The 21,207-nt window shown below is 41.8% G+C and overlaps 1 protein-coding gene across 1 annotated transcript in view; it reads right to left on the reverse strand.

The window, feature by feature from the left end:
* Nucleotides 1-14,226: 14,226 nt before the first annotated feature.
* grm5b (glutamate receptor, metabotropic 5b) overlaps nt 14,227-21,207 on the reverse strand; it is a 67,172-nt gene continuing 60,191 nt past the window's right edge. The window contains exons 13-18 of the mRNA XM_030107840.1: nt 20,953-21,139; nt 20,212-20,370; nt 19,312-19,437; nt 18,437-18,619; nt 17,638-17,804; nt 14,227-15,613 (exon numbers count right to left, since the gene is read on the reverse strand). Coding sequence (XP_029963700.1) covers nt 14,503-15,613; nt 17,638-17,804; nt 18,437-18,619; nt 19,312-19,437; nt 20,212-20,370; nt 20,953-21,139 — 1,933 coding nt within the window. The 3' untranslated portion in view covers nt 14,227-14,502. The remainder of the gene's footprint in view (nt 15,614-17,637; nt 17,805-18,436; nt 18,620-19,311; nt 19,438-20,211; nt 20,371-20,952; nt 21,140-21,207) is intronic.

Genomic DNA, 21,207 nt, shown 5'->3' on the forward strand with positions numbered 1-21,207 from the left:
GTACGCTTATGATCAGACCTCCGCAATAGCGACAAACAAGGAAACTAAAGTAGCATGAATCATTATCTCGCTCTCGCTGGCTCTTTGTTTGTGTTCTTTGGTTTCGCTTTCCTGATCACATGACTCAGCAGCTGGGCGCATGCGCAGTAGAATACAGATGATAAAAACGCATTGTGGACAAGTGTTACTTGTGACCTACATAAAAAAAGAAAAAAACTTTGTGACCTACATATTATGGGATCGATAATCATATGATTTATTTGACATTTGGATATATGGAACATATTACAGTTTGTTTTATATTAAAATCATGCTAGTACCAGACCCTGATTTCCATTTCCCATAAAGACTATGGTATCTCAGCAATCAGGTCACACAATAACTTCATTTGCATGTTGCATGTAAAGGATTTCCTGATTGCTCACTTGACCATGAGGGTTTTTTAATCCGCTTTATTGTAGCAATTTCACTGTCATTAAATCACAAAATCACAAGGCCTTGGTACCCCAATATAACAATAAAATAAATAAATAAATAAATAAATAAATAAATAAATAAATAAATAAATAAACAAACATTTTTGTTCATTTAAATCAAAACCCTGCTTTTATTATGGGCATGAGGATTTCCTGTGTGAAGTTTCAGTGTGTTAGAGTGTATTAGAGTTTTTCAATTGCTGTTTCCTCCCACATTCAAAAAATAAAGAAAAAAAAAAAAACCTCCAGCCCCAAATCGAACCAAAACTAACAACAGATGCCAAAATGTGAAAAGAAGTGACTTCAAACCACTGTCCGAGTGCAGGTTAGGTTAGTTTCACTGATATATTGCTTGTATAATGGGTATGGTCGTCTGTGTCTCTGTGTTGGCCCTGTGATGGACCAGGGATTCATCCAGAATGTATTTGTGTGTTTGACTGAAAGGTTTCTTGTATTTTTCAAAGAACCATATTGAGTATAAACAGGATATATATGATCAATGCGAAAACCAAACCCGAATTTTTGAGGTGACTACTTAAATTTAAATTGAACAAGAGCTGCTTCATAGAAAGGCATTTTATTGATGCATATGCACGTGTCTAGTGAGACAACTGCAGAATCTGAGTGCTGCTTTTAAAAGACAGTTTGATTCGGAAGAAAAGAGTGATTTTTTGTAATTTGGTTTCCCACCAAAGTTGAAGCATCACCGGTTTCTGTGATGTTTTGTGTGATGAGCCATAAAGACCAAACAACACTACATTAGGAGCCTGCAGTGAACAAAACAGCATCGAATTGCTCAAGATGAGAAGAACCTTGCAGATCAACCAGAGGTAATCCAAATCTCAGTCATCCAAAAAATGTTTTTTCTTTAACATTTGTTTTCTTATGAATTTAAGCCTGTTGTTTACTTATGATTGCTACTTTGGCTGTCGTATGAATTACATGGATGTCAGACAGTCCCTGAGGGGGAATTGTCTTTCCACTCGTCTCTGGAGAGGAAACTGTCGTCATCTCACCTGTTGGCATGTTTGCGTGTGGGTGTTAGTGTACCCTGATAAGTCTGTAGTTAAAAGGGTTAAAGAGCTTATTTTAGCTAGCGGGCACTTAAGGGAAGTGCTGGAGGCTTTGATCGCCATGGTAACCATGACATGGACTGACTCATCTCCTTGACAGACCATAATAAGCACTCATCTGAAGAACGGACTGAAGAGGTATTAGTCATGCAGTCTCATTAGTGCCATTACATTCTGTTTGTGTGGAAGTGTGTGTGCTATTCCATCACTGTGGGAACGCGCGTGTGTGTGTGTGTGTGTTACTGCATTTACACAGTGGGGTGTATGTAAGTGTGTGTGCGTGTGTACATGTGCCTGTGCGATAATGTAAATAGGGGAGCCTGTAGCAAAGCGATGGGAGGATGGTGTTACAAACGCTAACAGCCTGAACCCGCTGAGCTCCTTCTGAGAGTGACTCATTGCAAGTCGTGTTTCAATCTTGATATTGTTCTCTCTTCCACTGGCAGGAAATTAAAACTCCAATGACTTTGAGTTGGGCTGTATTAACACCCGCAGAGCTGCTCCTTGCTTGCTTGGTTTCCTCTCTTCCGCAGACGGTCTGATATTACCCCCTTCTCAAAGTCTCTTCTTTAGCCACCTGTCTTAATTTAGGATGCAGTTTAAAATTCTTACCTTACAGAACTTTACGTAGACAAGCACTTGCATAGATTGCTGAACTTTCCCATTCATGTTGGCTGCAAGCAAACGACTAAGCGATGCAGGTGTCAGCAGATCATTCATGTGTGAACAGTCTAATGCACACAAAACCCTCATCTGAATACCGTTTGGGCCTGGTGTCACTAAAGATGATATAATTTGTAAATCCTCTTCAAAATATATGAAATATGTTTGTATAACTGCGTAACGCAGCATGCTTTAAACAAGATCTTCATAAATCAGGTAAACAGTCAGTGATGCTGTAATGGATCAGAATGGTTTGATTGTATTTCAGTTCAGAAAAGATTTCAAAAAATGTTTATGTATTTAAGTGTTGTGAAGTGGTTTGCTAATCTCAATGCCGTCTTAATTCCCCCTATAGTGACACTTTATTATGATTTGAGCACTCAGCAGGATTTAACTGTGTCATGTTATACAGTGTAATGACATCCCTGCTTTTGGGGCTTTGGTCAATCAGTAAATGAAGAAACTAACTGAATTTCATTCAGCAGGCTGGAGGTGTGGGTGGAGCCTCTCTGTCGCAGAATGAGATATAGGTCACTTCAGGCGCAGTGTGAATGTTTCGTTCTTAACAATTAAAGTTCTCAAGAGCAGCCACACACACACACACACACACACACACACACACACACACACACACACACACACACACACACACACACACAATGTTTACCACATGCTGCCATGACACACCACTTGCCCACACAGATTTTATATTTAGAGTCGATATGACGCACTCATAACACATAAATTAATTGTAAGATTTCTGTACATACAAACGTTTGTTCCAGAATGAATCGATTATTATGTACAGCACTTCATGATTTTATTCCTGTTTCTTTATGTTTTGCCACTCTAGAAGTTTTCCATTCACTACAAGCATGTTTATTTCTTTGCAAGTCTTTAATTAGTACATTCCCAGATACCAGAGTGCAGAGGCAAAAAGGAGGGGGTAAGGGGCATTTAGAGGCTCAGATGGGCACTCTGACTCCAGATCCAGCCAGTAATTTAAGGGGGAGAAGCCACTCCCCCTTATTAACCTGCCATCTCAGCTGAGTGTTGTTCCGGTCAGCCTGACTCATTGATCTGTTGAGTTTCATTAAGATTTCATTGAATCTCTCACACTGACTGAAGCATTGAACTATCAGTAGTTGTGCACTGAAAAATCACATATTAATAAGTAATCCCATCAAGATATTACATTTACCTAAATCACATATTTTTAGATTCAAGATTGTTTTCATATTCTTTTGTTTTATCTTTGCATTTTACCAACGCTCTTCCTGGGCATATGTTTGTTTTTTGTTTTTTTTTCCATTAAACAAGCTTCCTCCCCACAATCCAAAAACATGCAAAAAAGTCTTGGTGACTGTAAACTGCCTGTAGGTGAGCATTTTAGTGTGTGTGCCTGGGAGTAAATCTATTTCCCTCTCACAGCTACTTCACCAGCACTCTGGGCAAACTCATTAAACAGTAGTGTTTTCAAAACCTCGTAAGACTTTTAAACTCTTAAAGCATCAAGAGTCACTTTAATAAATCTAAGCTGAAGCGTGGGTGCTCTGGCACACATTGTCTTATGCAGAGCGTCGTTTGTCAGTTTGAGATGTCTCGTTGAATTTCACATACAAGACGTTGTTTCTACCGGCAAACTTACTGTAAATGTGGATTTCAAAAGCCTTGAAAGTGGAAATCATGTTTTAATGTTTTAAATGCTTTTTGGTTTTTCCCCTCCACATCGCAAGTCCATTGTGAAAATACATTCAAAGAAACAGTCTGAACATGTGAAACATGAACTGCAGTTGTCTCTGAGTGGCGATCGATATGTTTATCTGAAGACAAATGCTGCTGTGAATATTCCAAATGACACTATATTGAAGTATTGGCATGGCTGTGATACTTCAATGAACCCATCAGCGGCTGAGCTGAGAACACGAATGTTTCCCAACATATAACATGTTTTACCCTCTCCGTTGTAAAAACAAGCAACTTTCAATCAGTTTCTCCAGTTTCATTTTTCACTTTTTATCTGCCCTCCTGTTGTTTACTTATTGCCTTTTCATCCTTTCCATTTACTCAAGATCGCGGGCAATTTTGAACAATTTGGAGAGAGCATTTTGGACAGACCAATTTCTGTTATTGAGGAGTGAATAGAGGAGGACAAAAGTAGTGTGAAGCGACGGAGCGGAATAAAAGAGGGAGAATCGTTGAGATCAGGAGGAGGCGATAGGAGGGAATGAAAGATGGCAAGGTAATTTCATTGTCCTGACCTGTATGCCTTCAGATAAATGAGTACAATACCTTCTGAGGTTGGCGATTCATAAAAGAGCAGCGTGACTGCCATGAGACGCCGAGGGAGACGGAGGGGGAAGAAACCATAGCAGCAGCTGTCAAGGTGCTGTCTGGCAGGTTGCACTGATTGGGTTAAACGTGTAGGCCAGACACTCGCAGACTGTTCACTTCATTGATTGTGGGCGATAAAACTGGGACTGAGTCCAATTACTGAATGCAATATGACCAACAGAGACTGAAAATGTGGAGGGAAAAAAAATCACGGGAGAAAGATTCAAAGGATGTTTTTCTCCAAAGCTGAGCCGTAATGATGGTTTCATAGCCATTAATTATTTTCTAACATTTGTTCAATGACTTCAGTGATTGTAACCTTTTTATTAAATTATGCCGTGGATTTAATAATGGACATGAACACTGAGCGCTCACGGGCAGATGAATACGGAACTATGACAGGTAGAACATGCAGATTGATGCTTCCTGTTTCCCAGATTCAAATAAAAATAATTCGACAGTAAGGATGTTCTGCAGAGATATCTCATCAGGACTGTACTTTCATTCTTTCTCTGTCTTGACTGAGTTCATGGATTTCCGTTGGTTGCAGTTTCGTTTTGCTTTGTTTCAGATATTTACCACACTGATGCACTCATACACACACACAGTGGATCGCATAGCGCCAACATGCTTTTTCATTGTATGATGCAACACCGGCTGGTAGATCATTTTCTGTCTTTTGTCATCTGTGTGATCTTCGATTTGTCTGAACTTAAGTCTGAGTTAATACAAACAACCGTCCTTCAGCAGGAATAGCTGACCCAACTTTGAATGTTTTTTTATTGTATTAATTAATCAGAAATTTTGAATTCATTAGTTAAAAATCTAAAGTTCAACAGGGGTTCTCCTGCATGGTAATCGTTTGAATTAGGTTTATTTCTACTTTTTATTATACTGGCCAAATAAAAAAAAATACATCAAAAGACAAGGATCTACAGTAAGTATTTTTTTTTAATAACAATGTCAATAATAACTCAAGAGTACTCTGTAGTACACTTACACAATGATTATCAATGGCAAAAGAGAATTCCCTTTTTATTTTTACCCCACACAAAATTCATGATAACAAATTTCATGATTCGCATAATAATAATAATAATAATAATAATAATAATAATAATAATGCATGTCACAGTCAGCAAAGCCTCTGTGACTTTACCATTTTAAGTCGGCTACTCTTTCTTAAGTGCCCAGCAGGTGGGTGTTTAACTGCCGTGAGTCAAACGTTAATGATTTTTAGAAAACCTAACCATTAAGTATTGTGGCTGCACAGTGTTTCACTGAAGTGTCTGCTCCCTTTCCCAGTGCAAGCACGAAACCACGGCGCGGTGCCCCTGCATGGTGGATACAGCACAGCAGCGATAGCTTTTAGCGTTCGCTGTTGTTCTTCTCACTGAGAACACCAAGTAGAGACGTGATTATAAAACTGAAATGACGGGAAGTACCTCAATATGGCCCGTCTATCTCACTGGACTGTGACAGGTGTGAGATAATATGTAAATTAGCAGCCATATTCACCTGTATTCACAATCACAATGAGTGGTTAGAGTCTGTGGCATAAATGTATGTAATGGCCCTACCTGCCGAGGTTTCCATGACAATTGCCAGATGAAATTACAGTTTTCCAGTCACTGGCACATGAATGTCATGTAACAGTGAGATGAAATAGTTGATGATTGTTGATCATACAAATATGGGGTCTCTCCCCATTCCAGCAATCATTATGTCATCATCTGTCAAGCAGCATAAAGGAAGCTGCTGCATGAGAAGCCGAATCTGAAGACCAGACTGTCAGGCTGAAGGCTCATTTTTCATACTTTTTAAATACAAACCAAACCCGATTGAGGCCAGTTAAAGATCTGGAATGAGTAAGAATAGTGTGCATTTTGTTTCTAAAGATGTTCAATATTTCTGTGACATGTTTATGAGACGCCCGTGACCGCTACTCCTGTAAATGTTTTCAAATGTTTTGTCGTCTTTTAAGTGGACTTAATTCGCTCAGTGGTAAAAAAAAACAAACATTTTGCACTCCGAAAACACCAATTAGCAATAGTTTGAGGACATTTGTAAGCCATGTCACAAAAAAATGAGTGTGTTCTGTTTGAGGCAAAATGTCGCCACGGTCGGGAATAAAATATAGCGTAATAAAATCCGGAGGAGATATGTTCAACCTCTTCACCCCATCAGCCCCCTACAGAAAAGTCCCTTTGAAAGAAAGCTCTTTTCCAAACAGCTAGAGCCATGTATTATTATATTTGACACTTTTACAAAGCTGAGTGAAAATATTAATAATAATCAAATATTCAAATATAAAACCATCTTCTATAACACCAATATATAGCATCAAATTACATTCTACATTTCTGAACATCAGGACAAATAAAGAAAGAACAAAAGTAATATCCATCAAAAAATAACTCACAATCAAATGTCCTCAATGGATAAACACCGGCATGTTTCTTTCAGAAAGTGGTACATTTAAGCCATCGTTTGGCACTCTTATACAACATTTTTTTAAAAAAGATACATGATTTTGATGTCCCTTTATATGTAGCCACAGTTAAGTCACATTTCTGTGGAGTTTTTAACTCCCTTGCTGAAAAAAAAATAAAATTAGTAGCGCTCAAAAAAAAAAAATGATAAGAGAAGTTGGCACTGAGTGGATGAGTTTATGTTATTAATGCAGTGATAAAACAGTAGAGTGGGCGGATATGCTCCAATTAAAGCTGACTTTGCTTTTATAATTACAAAAAAAAAAAAAAAAAAAGAAAACAGCAGACGTGTATGATAAATTTTCATTTGGCTAACAGTAGTATTCTGCCTTGAGTCAATAAATGCTTCTGGATGACCGTAGAATAAAAGCAAAGTTTTACACACTCAGCATGAGGGAATTCAGCTCATTCCGTTTCTGCTCGATTATGTTTATGGTAACCAATCGTCTTTTCTTCTTTATCAGAACGAAGCCCAAAGTATCCGCTCCAGCGAGCTCGGGACTGAATTAAAGAACTGATAAATCTGCGTTGTGAAGAGATTGGAGTGCAACACAAGACTTTCATTTATATGCAGATGAGCCGTCCTTGTCAAGAATAAGCGAAACCTCAGACTTCCCGATAAAAGAAAGAAACACAAAAACGTGTACTTCTTCTAATAAGCTCGTACAGTGTCACTACAAATGAAGCAAGACGGGCTCGATTATCTCAAGTGAGCATTAAGAGTGTAAACATCACTTCTATAGGCAACATTCATCTCTTATTTATATATCGCTAACACTCTAACTTCTCAAACACGGTACTAAAATAGAATCTGGTGAGCGTTTTAAAGCGGGGACCATAAATGAGGATTTTGCTTGTGTCTACAGCCGTAATCCCGGAAAGATGGCCTACGTACAAGGATTACGAAAAGTACACAGCAGATACAGAGAACAGGGAGCACACCCTCTGCCATGGGGTGGAGATATTGTGTTCCAGTTTGGTTCGATTCTCCTACAAACTACAACTTTTGGAGAAGTTTGTTGAACTGAATATTCATTTACAAACCACCAAAATACATTCCGGGAAAATCTGCACCTTGCTCTCCAGTACGTTCAAGCAATATTGCCATAAAAAACCCAACACAGACCAGCTTAATAAGTTATTTGACTTTCTTACAAATCCTGAAGCTGCATAAATAAACACAAATTCCTCTCTTATTTCTTATCTATATAACACACACTATCTTCTTAATTATTGAACACTTCCTCTCTCTCCTCTGCTCTTATGTAACACACTGACAGCTTAAAACCATCTAAATCTATCGGCTGAGGAAACAATCACTTATTGAAATGCACATGCCGCCAACTTTATAAAAAGCAGCACTCAAATCAGCAGCTTTGTCGGACAAACTTACAAAAATACCGTTGACGTTTTATAAGACGTTGCTCTACCCTCTGAAGGCCGTTGATCGAATGAAAATAATGCTGCTTTCCAGTTGCCTCAGAGGGGGAAAAAAACAAGCTGTAGTGCTTCAGTGTAATCACAACAAGTCACAAAAACTGTCTTTCATGTTTTCCAGGAAGTGTCTATTTGTAACGAACCATTACAAATTGTACTGTAGACTCAACCCGAGTTCTTACTTTGGATGCTCCAGGATGACATTCCGCATCTTCACAATTTAAAGTACACAGTCAGTACTGTAGCTGCGCTGTGTATTTCAGGACTGCGACAGTCAAAAGTGTTCCTGTAATGATGCTTTTTTTTTTTCCTATGCTGTGAATCTTGAACTCTGAGGCATCTGGAGAGCAGCACGAGAGTGAATTCACCCAAACTCCCCCCAACAATTCAACATTCAAGACGCTGATATGCATCTTGCAATGATTTCTTCAGCACAGTTTGTCCCGAAGAAGCAAAGCAAAAAAAAAAAAAAAAACACCCTTTCAGCTGAGTCTGTTGATTTAGAAATACTTGGTGCAGCCGCACAAAGAAAAAAAAAGCCTTTCTCAAAACTTGCATTGAATGTTGTCCACAAACTGCTCCTGTTGATATTTCACAGCTTCACAGTGCAGAGCATCTCAATGAACCGTCTTCAGAAACGAGGAGACATTTTGTTTCTGTTGGCTGCAGTGCAAGGCAACCACAGCAAAGGACAATATTAACATAAATGTGAGGGAATCTATCACGAGTGGAGGGTGTTGCTGATTCCAGCCTCAAAGTAAACAAGATTTTTGACGCGGACTCAACGCCTCCTATTTTTCAAGCAACTTGTGAATTTCAAATTAAGAAACAAGTCATGATATTGGCCAAATTAGACTGACCAAGGTGCTCATTATTACACGATTCTAATGATGTGAGAGTCTGTGACTGAGAACTTTGCACATAAACTTCCTTGCTTGTGGAAACATTCAGCAAAATCTTACTGAGCAGTGCAACACAATTCAGGCTCTGACGTCCCACACTTCGAAAAGCCCTGCTTTACATGCAGATGGTCGCTGTGATGAAATCACAAATAAAAACCTGTTTAAAATGTAGTTAATAATATCACGATGGAAATATGCGACACGTCAGCAGGATTATCCGTTTCTAAATCAGGATTTAGGGATGGAGAGATGAGGAGGTCCCCCTACACAACTGATGAAGAAGGTACAAAATAACTGACCTTGGGTCTCTTTTCCTGACCCCCAATCTGCAGATGAGCGCGTCGAGATTAAAAGTGTTTCTGAGCGCAGGGATTACCAATCCAATTCTTTAGAGTGCATTTATGAAGCAAACGCAGCCAAAAGTATTTTTGGCTGAACTTCATCAGGAGATCATCTTCCTGTCAAGTATAATATTTTCCTCATAATCGCCATCATGTTTTGGACACACTACGAAGGGAATTCACTTCAACTCCAAACACATTAAAATAAGCATGATTTTCTGATTTGTCAAAGCCTTTTTTTGGGAGTATTATCATACATTTAGTGGATCCCTTCACGATGATCTCCTGGAGCCTTTTCTCCTCACCTGCACCAGTTTTAGCACACAGAGCGTTAAACCGTCTCTTTCCATACAAGTAGGGCGCAGTCTGACAACCTGCGTCTTCAGACTCGACGTGAGATTTAATGCGAGAGGACGTCACGCAACTGAACCCTCAGATAAAGCCGGACGCAGTAAGCTACAGATGGGAGCAGCGATCCTGTGTTTTTCTGCAACAAGAGTGCCGGGCTTCACCCAGGGGGGGCTGATAACACGCAGCCCGAGTGCCGAAGCAAGCTCCTCGTCACAAACACTGCCGGCGACAGCGGCGCGTAAAGCCGCTCCTCCTCTGCGACGCCTCGACAGTAGCACAGGTCGGCCTCCGACAACAGGTCGGGCCGCAGATTATTAAAACGAGACGAGCAGCGGCAGCAGTAAAGATCCGCTGACAGCGTTTTGAGGCGGGACCTGTAGCCAATTATGTTAATAATCATGAGCAACTGTTTGCCTGTCGTGCTTTTATCTGTGCAAATTGGTTTTATCCTTATCACGAGCTAAAAAAAAGTCTGCAAACAATTATCTCAGACGTTGCTTGTGCGCATCCACTTTGAAGCATTCCTCATTAATTTCCCAGTGCACCATTAAAAAAAAAAAGAGCAAAATAAAGAAATAAATAAAAATGATGGCACCAACAGTTTTTTTCTTCTCAACTATCAAAAGTTCCAGCTATACAGAAATAAACAGCAGAAAATAAAAGTGGAACGACTAAGACAGAATTACAAAAATAAGGAATCACACCCTCTGTGACGAGAAACCACCCGGTATCCTCCTTACAGTCGATACAGATTCAGACAAAATGGAAATAAAAATGCATCCTCTTAAAGAGTAAAAAAGATTGAAAAACAGTGACAATAAAAATGATTTAACAACTCGGGATGTGCACCTTTTATACATATGGATAATATTGCTTTTACACTGGAAAATGTGAAATATTTATATAGAAAATATCCAAAACAATAAAAACTAGTTTACAGAAACATTTTTTTTCCTTATGTTTTTTTCTCCTTTTTTTATGAAACCACGCATTTACCCACAACCTAGTAAGCTAAACCCTCCCAAGCCCCTTTGGCACAATATTCATATTAATTATTTTTATAATGCGGAATTACAAGACATTGGAATAGGAATGGTCACTCACACATTCAGAGTAGTAACACAGTTTCTGTAGTCGTAACACATATTGGTACTGTTTGTTATAACACAGCTCAAAAAACATTTCTTTTTTTTTGTTGTTGTTCATCTTTGTTGATATGTAAATAAATTTACTTTCATCTGAAACAAAACAGAACTGTCGTTGCATGCCCTTATTATTTACAGATTTCTTGCTGGCCACTGCAGAGCACAAACGGAAAAGGAGAAACTGTACTCTGGTCTGCATCAGTCAGCCGTCAATGCAGACGAATGCTCACGGACATGATGGAGGATGGGACAGAAATAAAAACACTCATTGAATGGATGATAGCTGCTGTGATACAAAATGTAGTAAAAGTAAAATTAAGTATTTAAAAAATATGCATGTCTCATGAATCAAAGTCTTGCGGTTGGAGTTTTTTTCTTTTCTTATAGCCGAGTGTTTTCCTCTGTGGACGGACTCGACTCAAAGCATCTCAGTGAATGCACTCATCGGCACAATTTGTCTCCCAGCACTACTCGGACTTGGCACATGTAAGGACACTCCAGTTAAAGGCATACCTGAACCCTAAACAGCCAAATCTGAACAGGTTTAAAATAATTCTTCGTAGCTGTGAACACTGAGCAGTTCATTTTGTTTCTATATTGTCTCTGCCAGAAAGACTGCAGCGTTTTTTCCCCTTTGCTGGGAATCTTTTTAGCAGTACTGTGATTACTACTGTCATCATGTTAAACAGTCACTTGAAACTTGACTGGAGACCTTTTCATTGCAGCTTACTGATCCTGCTGAGAGGGGAGAGAAATTATTCAGGTATAATCAATACTAGGCTAAAACATGCATCCAAAATGTGAGGCAGTGGTACCGACACCTCGAAATCCATAAAAAATAAAGATTAAAAAAAAAGCCAGGGATTTACAGAGAACTTGGGAGTCAGACTTGAATTCGTCCACATGTATTGTCGTTGCCATGAGGTTGCCAGGCAACTAGTAGAGACTTTAGAAATTTACCTGACAGATGCAAGACCGGCAATCAATTGTGTCAGCAAACTCCCAGCAAGACAGCAAGTCTCCAAAACTCAACAAGTACTCATTAAATCAGTACAGTTTAAGGTCTCAGAAAATTTCACATCAGTGTATTCCTGGTTTGACTTCTTCTCTATTTTGACAGGCTGCAAAAGACGCTGCTCATCATTTACAGTCTACCAGTGTGGTCTTGTTGGACTAACAGTAAAGTGGAATCAATTTAAAAAGTTTACCTAACACTTGACTTTCAATATTGAATCTCTTTGGTTTCCTGTCATTCTTTGCTAAAAAGTGAGGAGAACTGAACTCGTAGCACCCGCGCAGCAGATGAGCCGAAAAACCCCTTTTTGACCAGAAGCATCCAGGTGCTGGTTCTGGGCTATCGCCAACATTGGAACCCGATCTTAGCTTTTGGACAGCTGAAGAACTGACCACAGGCCAGGGAAACAGGTGGTGAGCTGGCACCAAAGACCGACCGAAGTGACACCGACATTTAATGAGAAGACACTCAAGACCTGGAGAGAGAGAAGAAATCCTACCAGTCCTGACAATTTATCACCGTTATGAAACAGAGACAGAACCCAAGCAGCTTCCTCACAGTTTTGATTGATCTTTTTGAGAGATGAGAAACTAAAGCAGTTAAATAATTCCACAGAGTTAAAGCCAGGCCTCCACTGGAGGGCCGAGCGTCACTTCTGATCCTGTATTCAAGCATACATGTTATAGAAAGGCGGTAAGTAACATGTTTTTGATAAGCTGCTTTTCCAGTTCTGCATTGCTCAAGTTATTGAATTAGATTGTGTTATTATGGATTGCATGCTTTTGTGACTTTTGACTATGACTTTTGTTTGAATGCTGATATCTTACTGACCCTTCAAGGGCCATTCAGGGATAGCCAAAGGTTTGCAAGTGACCTACAGGCCATACAGTGTCCAGGTCTGAATCACAGTAAGGTTGTAGACAATTAAATAATAAAAAAAAAATGTTTTTAGGATACTCTTCCATTTCTGCTTTGTTAGGTTTTAATCCATTGCTTCAAGAGGATGACAAGTAAAATGTGTGCTGATTGTTTTTGTTTTTTTTTGTCTTTACTCCCATCCCGGTTCTTTGGAGGGTCTGAGGCATAACCAACCAAAAACTAGCAACTGCTCCTTTCTGATCAAAAAGGGGTAAAAGAGGCAGTAGATGAGGCTTTTTCAAACCTAAATACAGCAATCTGTACACGTCAAAACTAAATCAATGTCAGCCAAACCAATGTCCTTGGTGAAACCAAAAGTCCTTCTGATACACTGCGTTAAGAAAACAGCATGACTGGATGCCAGTGACACCTGATCATATGTTAGCAAGACAAACTGCAAGTCCAGTCCTGTCAGTCCATCCTCTCCTTTCACTGTCTCTGAAGTCAATGGTTGAAAGCTACAGGTTTGATGACCTCTGCTGCAGGAACCACATAAAAGTATTCAGTCAAACTCCTGATAAAATGAAAACCAAGACATGAAAAGCTGCAAAGCAAAGAGGGATCGCAGGTATGGCATGCTATGGGAGCAGAACTACATAAAACATTTAAAAAAATAAATAAATAAAAAGATGCTTTTGACAGAATGTTCCTCAGAGTAACATGCGCTGACACTGCCAGAAGGATGAAGGATTTTATCATCAAAGGAAAACAAAAAGTCATATTTACAGTTTTTTTTCCGTTACATTTTATAAGTACGTGTGAGTGTGTCGATGAGCAAATACATACGTGTGCCCTTGGTAGCCACTGAGCCCCTGTGCAGTTCTGACAGGCCACAAGAGTCTGAATTCATCAATACTCTCTGTTGCCATCACCTCACATCAACTATGAAACACACACACACACGCACGCACACACACGCACACACACACGCGCACACACTCTAATTAGTTGATAGCCTAGTTACCTTAAGGCCACTACCCAGACCTAAATGATGTAGAGTCTTAGACCTTCAGGAATGATTTTTTTTCGTGTTCCCTTCTCTCAAAGCTTTAGTGGCCTTTTTTTTTGTTTGTTTTGTTTTTTTTTTTGTTGCAGTTTTCAATCCTCATTTGTTTCAGACATCACTAAGAAAATACAACACGGGCAAGCGCCGTTCGCTTGCGTTCCACTGCAAACATGTAAACACAAACACAGCTCGGTGTGTTCACTGACCAGCCCTAAAGGACGACTTGTCCTTCACTCCAACACCAGATGCAAAGGTCTCCGTCCGTCCGTCCTCCTGTCCCTTCCTGACCTGGGTTGCTTTCAAGTGCCCCACTTCACTTCCGCGGTTTCTAACACTTGTCACCTCTGCCTCACAGTGACGACGAGCTCTGGCTGTAGTTTCTGAGAGTCAGTCTGCTGTACCGGGGCGAGGGCGGGGAGGGCGGCGGGTGGGAGGGCACCGGGGGGAGACACAGGCCCGTCTCTGAGACGGGCGAGCCGCTGCTGGAGGCCAGAGAGTCGCGGAACGGCGATGGGGGAGTCAAAGCAATTAGCTCCTCTTCCAACTCCGCCCTCCTCAGAGGGGAGTCGGCGAGGCAGGTGAGCAGGCCTCCTCGCATGGGGGAGACGGAGGGGGAGGCCTGAGGGTGGGGGTGGGGGTGAGGGTGAGGGTGAGGGGGGGGCAGGGAGTAAGGCGAATGAGGGATGGAGTGGATGGGACAGCCTCCCCGGCTGACCAGGCCGGACTCGACGGGGGGCAGCGGCTGGACGTCGGCGTAGGTGGTGAGGGTGGGGGGCATCTGCAGCTCGCGGGGTAACAGGTAGGGGTCGGGGGGGTGAGGAGAGGGGGGCGTGTGTTTGTGCGTGTGCGTCGGAGAGGAGGACAGCATCATGCTGTTGAGCTCGGAGATGTTGGCGGTGAAGCGGTTCACCACGCAGCTGATCTGAGCCATCAGGGCGCTCTGGGGCTCTCTGGGGTGGTCGTCCATGGCAACCAGGCGCCCGTCGCTACCCGCCGCGACGGAGCCGCTGCTGGGGGGCCCGCAGCTGCTGCCGCTGCCGCCGCTGCAAATGCTACTGGAGTACTTTGGTATGCTGGCCATCTGAGCCTCCTCCGCCAAGCTGGCTCCGATCCTCTGGCTGACCGTGCTGATGGGCGACGGCGTCTGAGGCCGGTACGTGATGGAGTAGCGCTCTTCCGCCTCCGAGAGCTCGTACAGAGTCTTGTCGGTGCTGGAGTCGGGGTGTGTGGGCAGCGAGGACAAGGAGGGCAGGGAGGGCAGGGAGGGCAGGGGCATGTGCGGCGGCAGGTTGGCCCCGCCGCAAAACCGCTCAGACTCCGAGGTTTTGGAGAAGGGCTTGATGACGGCCGTCTGATTGTTCTCCTTCTTCTTGATGTGGAAGGACAGGCGCTGCCACAGGTGGTTTCCGCGGGAAGTGCTGCGCTCGGCCTGCGCCCAAGATACTGATTTCCCATTGGAGCTGCGGAGTGAGAAAGAGGAAGACAGGTTCGGTTGCTTTTTGCCAGTTTGATGAGGAAACTGTCTAAATTCAACCAAAATTTCATTTTTTTTTTCCTTAAGCAAAGGAAATGGAATATCTGATGAGACGGGCTTTGTTCATTCTTGTGTAGAATCTAAGGAAGCCATTGTTTTCCATCTGATTACTTTATTTCATGCCTGCAGCTGAAAGTGGACTTGATACATACAGTGTACGAGGAGGATTCATCTGATCTGCAACCACAGTGACTGTTACTCTATTGGTTTGGCACTAAAAACTATTTTATGACTTTAATTTGTTTCCATTAAATTTGAAGTCAGTTCGAGACGTTGGAGTTTCAAAGTTTTCCATAGTTTTAATATTGACTCATTTCTTCTCATCAGGGTTTTAGATTAACACATTACTCATGTCTTCAACCACCATATGTTAAGCTGGTATCAAAATTGAAGGGAAAATAATCATCTTTCCATACAGTGAGACATTTAAGGAAGAGAAGTATTTGAACAGGAACAAAAAAATGTACCAAATAGAAAAGTCTTTTCTTTTTATCCTGTTTATAAAACTTGCATAGCTTGTTTGCTTGCATAATTCGTGAAATGAAAACTTCCACAGTATTTTTTTTTAGGACTGCCAATTCATTAAGCTTCATTATCATTTTAAGTTTATTTCATCATCTTCATAAGTAATGTCAATTAACAGATTTAGGCATATTCAAATGGAGCCTGATTACATTGCCATTAATATTCTGCCCCATTTTTAACCAACAGTCTGCTCTTCATTTGAGTCAACTTCTCTCTTTCTCCATTTCCCCTTACATGTTACAATTTCCCCCACCTTTCTGCGCCTCGCATCAGTCAAAGTACCCCCACCGCCCGCCCCCCCTTCCTTTTGTCAGGTTAATTAGTGTGATTAATCTCAGAAGGAACTCCTGATTAAGCCTCACGCTGCTGTGGCTGAGGCTGAAATGAACTCAAAATCACCCTGGAGACAAATGCGACCCCCGCGCTTTCAAACACTCTGTGAAACCGATTCACACAGGCGACACAGTGCATGTCCGCACACGCTCGTCCATATGCTGCACCTACACTCAGACTGGAAGCGCCGTGGTCCGCTCGCTTGTTCCAGGAAGAAAACTATTGTACAGCAGATTGCGACCAAATTGGACATGTTGCACATAATGAAACACTTCTCCAAGAATAACTTGGATTCTGATTGTAATGTCTGCTGAAAGTAAATCAAGCGCTCCCCAGTATCTCCATCATGTGGTTGAAGCCTCCCATCAAATGTTTCCTTCAAATATCGCCGCTTTTCCCTGGGGCCCGCCGGATTTACGTCTGTCTGCGTCTATGCAGTCCCCACAATGACAGCATCTCAAAGGCGACGGCTCGACGGCTTCCCAGTCCTGCACCGAGGAGACAGACGGCCCTGCCAATTACCATCGCCCACAGAGGACGACAGGACCAAAAAGAGATAACGAGAGGGAGGGAAGAATAAAGGGAACCAAGATGGAAACACTCCTGACATGTCTTATAGGAGCGTGATTGAAATCGGGGTGAGCTGGTGTAACCTGCTGACAAACGAAAATGTGTTCTTGTCTATTTCCCCCCTTTTCATATTGGGCAAGTGGCAGTGCGTCAGCCCCCTTTGTATCCTTTGATCGCTTCCTTGTCGCTGTAGATGACTTGCGGATGGCCTTAAGCCGCGTGTGAAAGCCATTACACGTCTTTTTTTTTTTTTTACACTTCCCCTCCGTTCCTCTCTTTCTTTTCCAATGCTTCTGGATCTTTCTCACTCTCCCCCTTTGCATCCGTCTTTATCTCTCTTTCCAATTTTCAATCCAATCTTTTCATTCTCTCATCCTGAGTTCATCCCATATCTCCATTAAGCAATTCTCTGCAGTTCATGGTAGGGTCAGAGGAACATTTGAGCAGACGCCGGGGAGTCGGGACGATCAATCTCTTAGAAAGCGCACACATACACACTCACACACACACTCATACACACACCTGAGTGTCTCTGCGGTAGAGCCTCTGCGTTTCCACAGGTTTACCAGGCTAGAGGACCGGCTGGCGGCGGAGGACGACTTCCCATCGCCCACATGCATGCGTACCACTGTGCTCGTAGTAAAGGCACTGCGCACATTACGCTCTGGTTTGGCCAGAATGATATACACCTGCCGAGGAATAATAAAACAAAAAAGACGTTATTCAGAGCGTCACAAAACGCCCATGTACATGTCTCAGTCTCTGAACACAATGTGCTGTCTCTTTACATAAAACTGTATTTTTTTTTTTTTTTTAAGAAAAAGCTTTTTCAAAGAGCAATGACTCACATCTCTGATGTAATACAAGCAGTGCAATAGAGGGCAAACATGCTTTGAGTGATTGAATTTCCTGTGTTGTTCAAGAGTGTGAATAGGTAGCTGTTGTGTGCAGAGATGCTATTTTTAACTGGTGTTTTCTTTTGATTTTTCAAAAAACTGGACTTGAAAATGAAGTTTTAATGTAATAACTAAGGACACGTAACGCCTGTGCAAAGTGAAAACGGTGCATCTCAAACCAGTTTCATAGTGTGCACAGCTATAAGAATAACCCACAATGCAAATACACTGTATGCCTTGTGCAAAGGTTTGGATTTCAACCGACTGAGCGTGAGGTTTCCTAATATGCACTATTCATGAACACCTGACAAGCAAATCAGAACAAATGTTTCTTTTGGGGCTTTTAGCGGTGAGTGAAAAATGTGAGGGAAATATGTATCAAAGCAGTGAGAGGAGGGACGTGTGGGATGTTCGTGGAGCCTTACCTTCGGTACAAACATGCAGCACAGAGCCACAGTGGCACTGAGGCTCACGCTGAAGCACATGGTGATGATTTTGTAGTTGGAGCCAAAGTAGATGGGGACAAAAGCCAGCCAGATAATACAGGTGGTGTACATGGTAAAGGCAATGTACTTAGCCTCATTGAAATTCGCTGGGACGTTACGGGTCTTGAAGAGAGAGAAGGCGGGAGGGAGAAAAAACGAACAAGGATATTTCAACACGAATTTACAGTTGTTGACAGGTTCTATAAATTCTGAATTTATATAAAACGACAGAAGCAAACAGCGCCACACGGATCCAGAACAAAACACTGATGCATGTCGTTACTGGCTTTACCGCGCAGTAAGAATTTAATTGCTAACTTCATTGCTGTGCAAGCGAGGTTGGTGAAGCATGAGTTCACAACCCTCCAACTGGAGCTGCATGGGTGTGCTCAGCTGTGATGCTCATAAACACAATTCATTTGTTTGAGGTGCACTCCATTTTGGCTATTGTCTCTTTTCACGATTCTGCTTTCATACTCCACTGAAAATGGATGGCTGCAGGCCACTGACGATCAAACAGTGACTTTATAATGTGTTTGGAGCCACAGAAATTCATTTACTGCTGGTGAAAGGTTTCTGACAAGCACAAAAACAGCAGTTCAAACTTCTTTTTTTTTTCTAATTCACATCTGTAGATATTTTTCTTATAAAACTGTTTTTAGCAAAGCTTATAAACCGGACCAACGCCATTTTCACACATTCGGTAACCTATGGCTTTCTCTTTATGCGCTCTTTAAAGCTTCAGATTTTAATAGCTATCAAATTGAGATTATTTCTTACAAAATGTTTTAGACAAGCTCCAAACACTGTGGTACCTTGAAGGCATAAAAGGTGCAGCTGAGGATGAGCAGGCCGTTGTATCCTAGTGGGGTAACAACACCCAGGTTGGTGGTGTTGCAAATGAGGTTGACCTGGCGGATGCTGGGGTAGTCGTGGATCACCTGTGGGTTTAGGAAGGAACAAGGCAGAGTCACTGATGCACACCTGATAACATCGCTTCAAGCATCAGACTAAAAACTGTCAATGGCCGCTGTGACTGTGCAACAACCGCAAAAAAAAAAAAAAAAAAAAAAGATTAGGGGAGTAAGTAGCTGACAGTTCATTCAGAACACTCCCAACTTCATGTACGCAGTATATGTTAAGTTTGCTGGCAAACAACTGGACGATAGCATACTCTTAGAGCATGAACATTACAGTGTTTTAATGAACGGTTTCTGAGGTTTTCATGGCACCTGCTGAGGAGCACAGAAGTCAGCCAGTGCATTTGTTAAGTGGTCTGAAAACACAAGTATTATAGACTGAAAAGAATTACACACATATAGCAGGTCAGGAGAAGTCTTGGATCTGTGATCTTTGGCAAATCTCATGCTATACAATTCAAAAGTCGCAAACAGACACGGTCTGAGTTCATGCAATGGATTTGATCTATGGAGTCCAAAAATTGACTTGATGTCAATGCTGATGGGGGGGGGGGGGGGCTTATTCCTAGTGCAGAGAGTATGAAAACATTTTTCTAAGAGTGAAATCTTTTTAATATGCACCAAAAGTTCACAAGGATAATTTCTTTTGGGTGAGAAACAGTTATATCTTACACGTGTTTTCTTTCAATTTTGTTCAGTGTAAGTAAAAACAAAAATTTTGAGAGATTAGAAGCCTAATTATCCATCTTCAGTCTGCCTACTGAACAGTCACATGTCTGCCCACACAGCACTCACCTCGGGCGGCTCCATGAGGAAAAGAGCCACAATGATACCCAGCTGTAGCAGTATGAGCAGGAAGGCAATGATGAGCTGAGCACAGGCAGACATGAAGCGAGGTTTCTTTGTACAGATCTTCTTCTTGCTTCCTGCCAGGATCCGAGCAATGCGATTTGTCTGCAGTCACATCATCCAACAGCATCAGCAGAGAGATTATATACTGATCGCACTGTGTGAAAAGCATATTCTTCACGTTCGCTGCCTTTATTTTTTCAACTTCATTCACAGTCACGCTCATGCCGAGAAATCAGCAAGTATAGGGAAAAAAAATATTGCACAACTGCGAAGCTACAATGTGACGTTATTTGTGAAACACCTGTGCTGTATGTGTTCACTTGACTTTTATTCCAAAAATCTCAGTGGAGAGGAGAAGGGCAAACCAGTGGCAAAATGATGTTACTGTGCTTCCTGGCTCTATAATTTGCTGTATCAGGGGACTGTGGCCTTTTTTTGAGCCAGTTTCTTTCTGATTAAAACCCACAGTTTTCTCCCAGAAGTATTTCTACTGCCGACTTTCTAGTATCTGAAGCTTTGTTTCGTGGTAATTCCCCACTGAACTCCGGCAGCTCAGAATGCACCATGTACTCTTTCTAATGCCAAGGGTATTCCTCGCCTCTGGAGGTAATTACGTACTTTAGCCTTTAGCCTCTCACTCCAAAGGCTATCTCAAACTCATAAATCCGCGGCTCAGCCCCTCACCTTGGTGACGAGTGCAGAGTAGCTCATGGCAGGCGACAGGCCGATTCCAAGCCGCTGGAGGTAGCAGTGTATGACGTGGGGTTTGGCTATGAGGCTGAAGGTGCACAGGTATCCCAGACAGATACCGGCCAGGATAATGTAACACAGCTCCCTGCTGGAGGATTTCACTACCGGGGTGTCCCGAAACCTGAAAGGACAGTCAGGCACACGTGTAAGTACACGGTTAACTCAACACAAATACAGAAGATCATATAT

Source organism: Salarias fasciatus, chromosome 14 (assembly GCF_902148845.1).
Source record: "Salarias fasciatus chromosome 14, fSalaFa1.1, whole genome shotgun sequence".
Lineage (NCBI taxonomy): Eukaryota > Metazoa > Chordata > Actinopteri > Blenniiformes > Blenniidae > Salarias > Salarias fasciatus.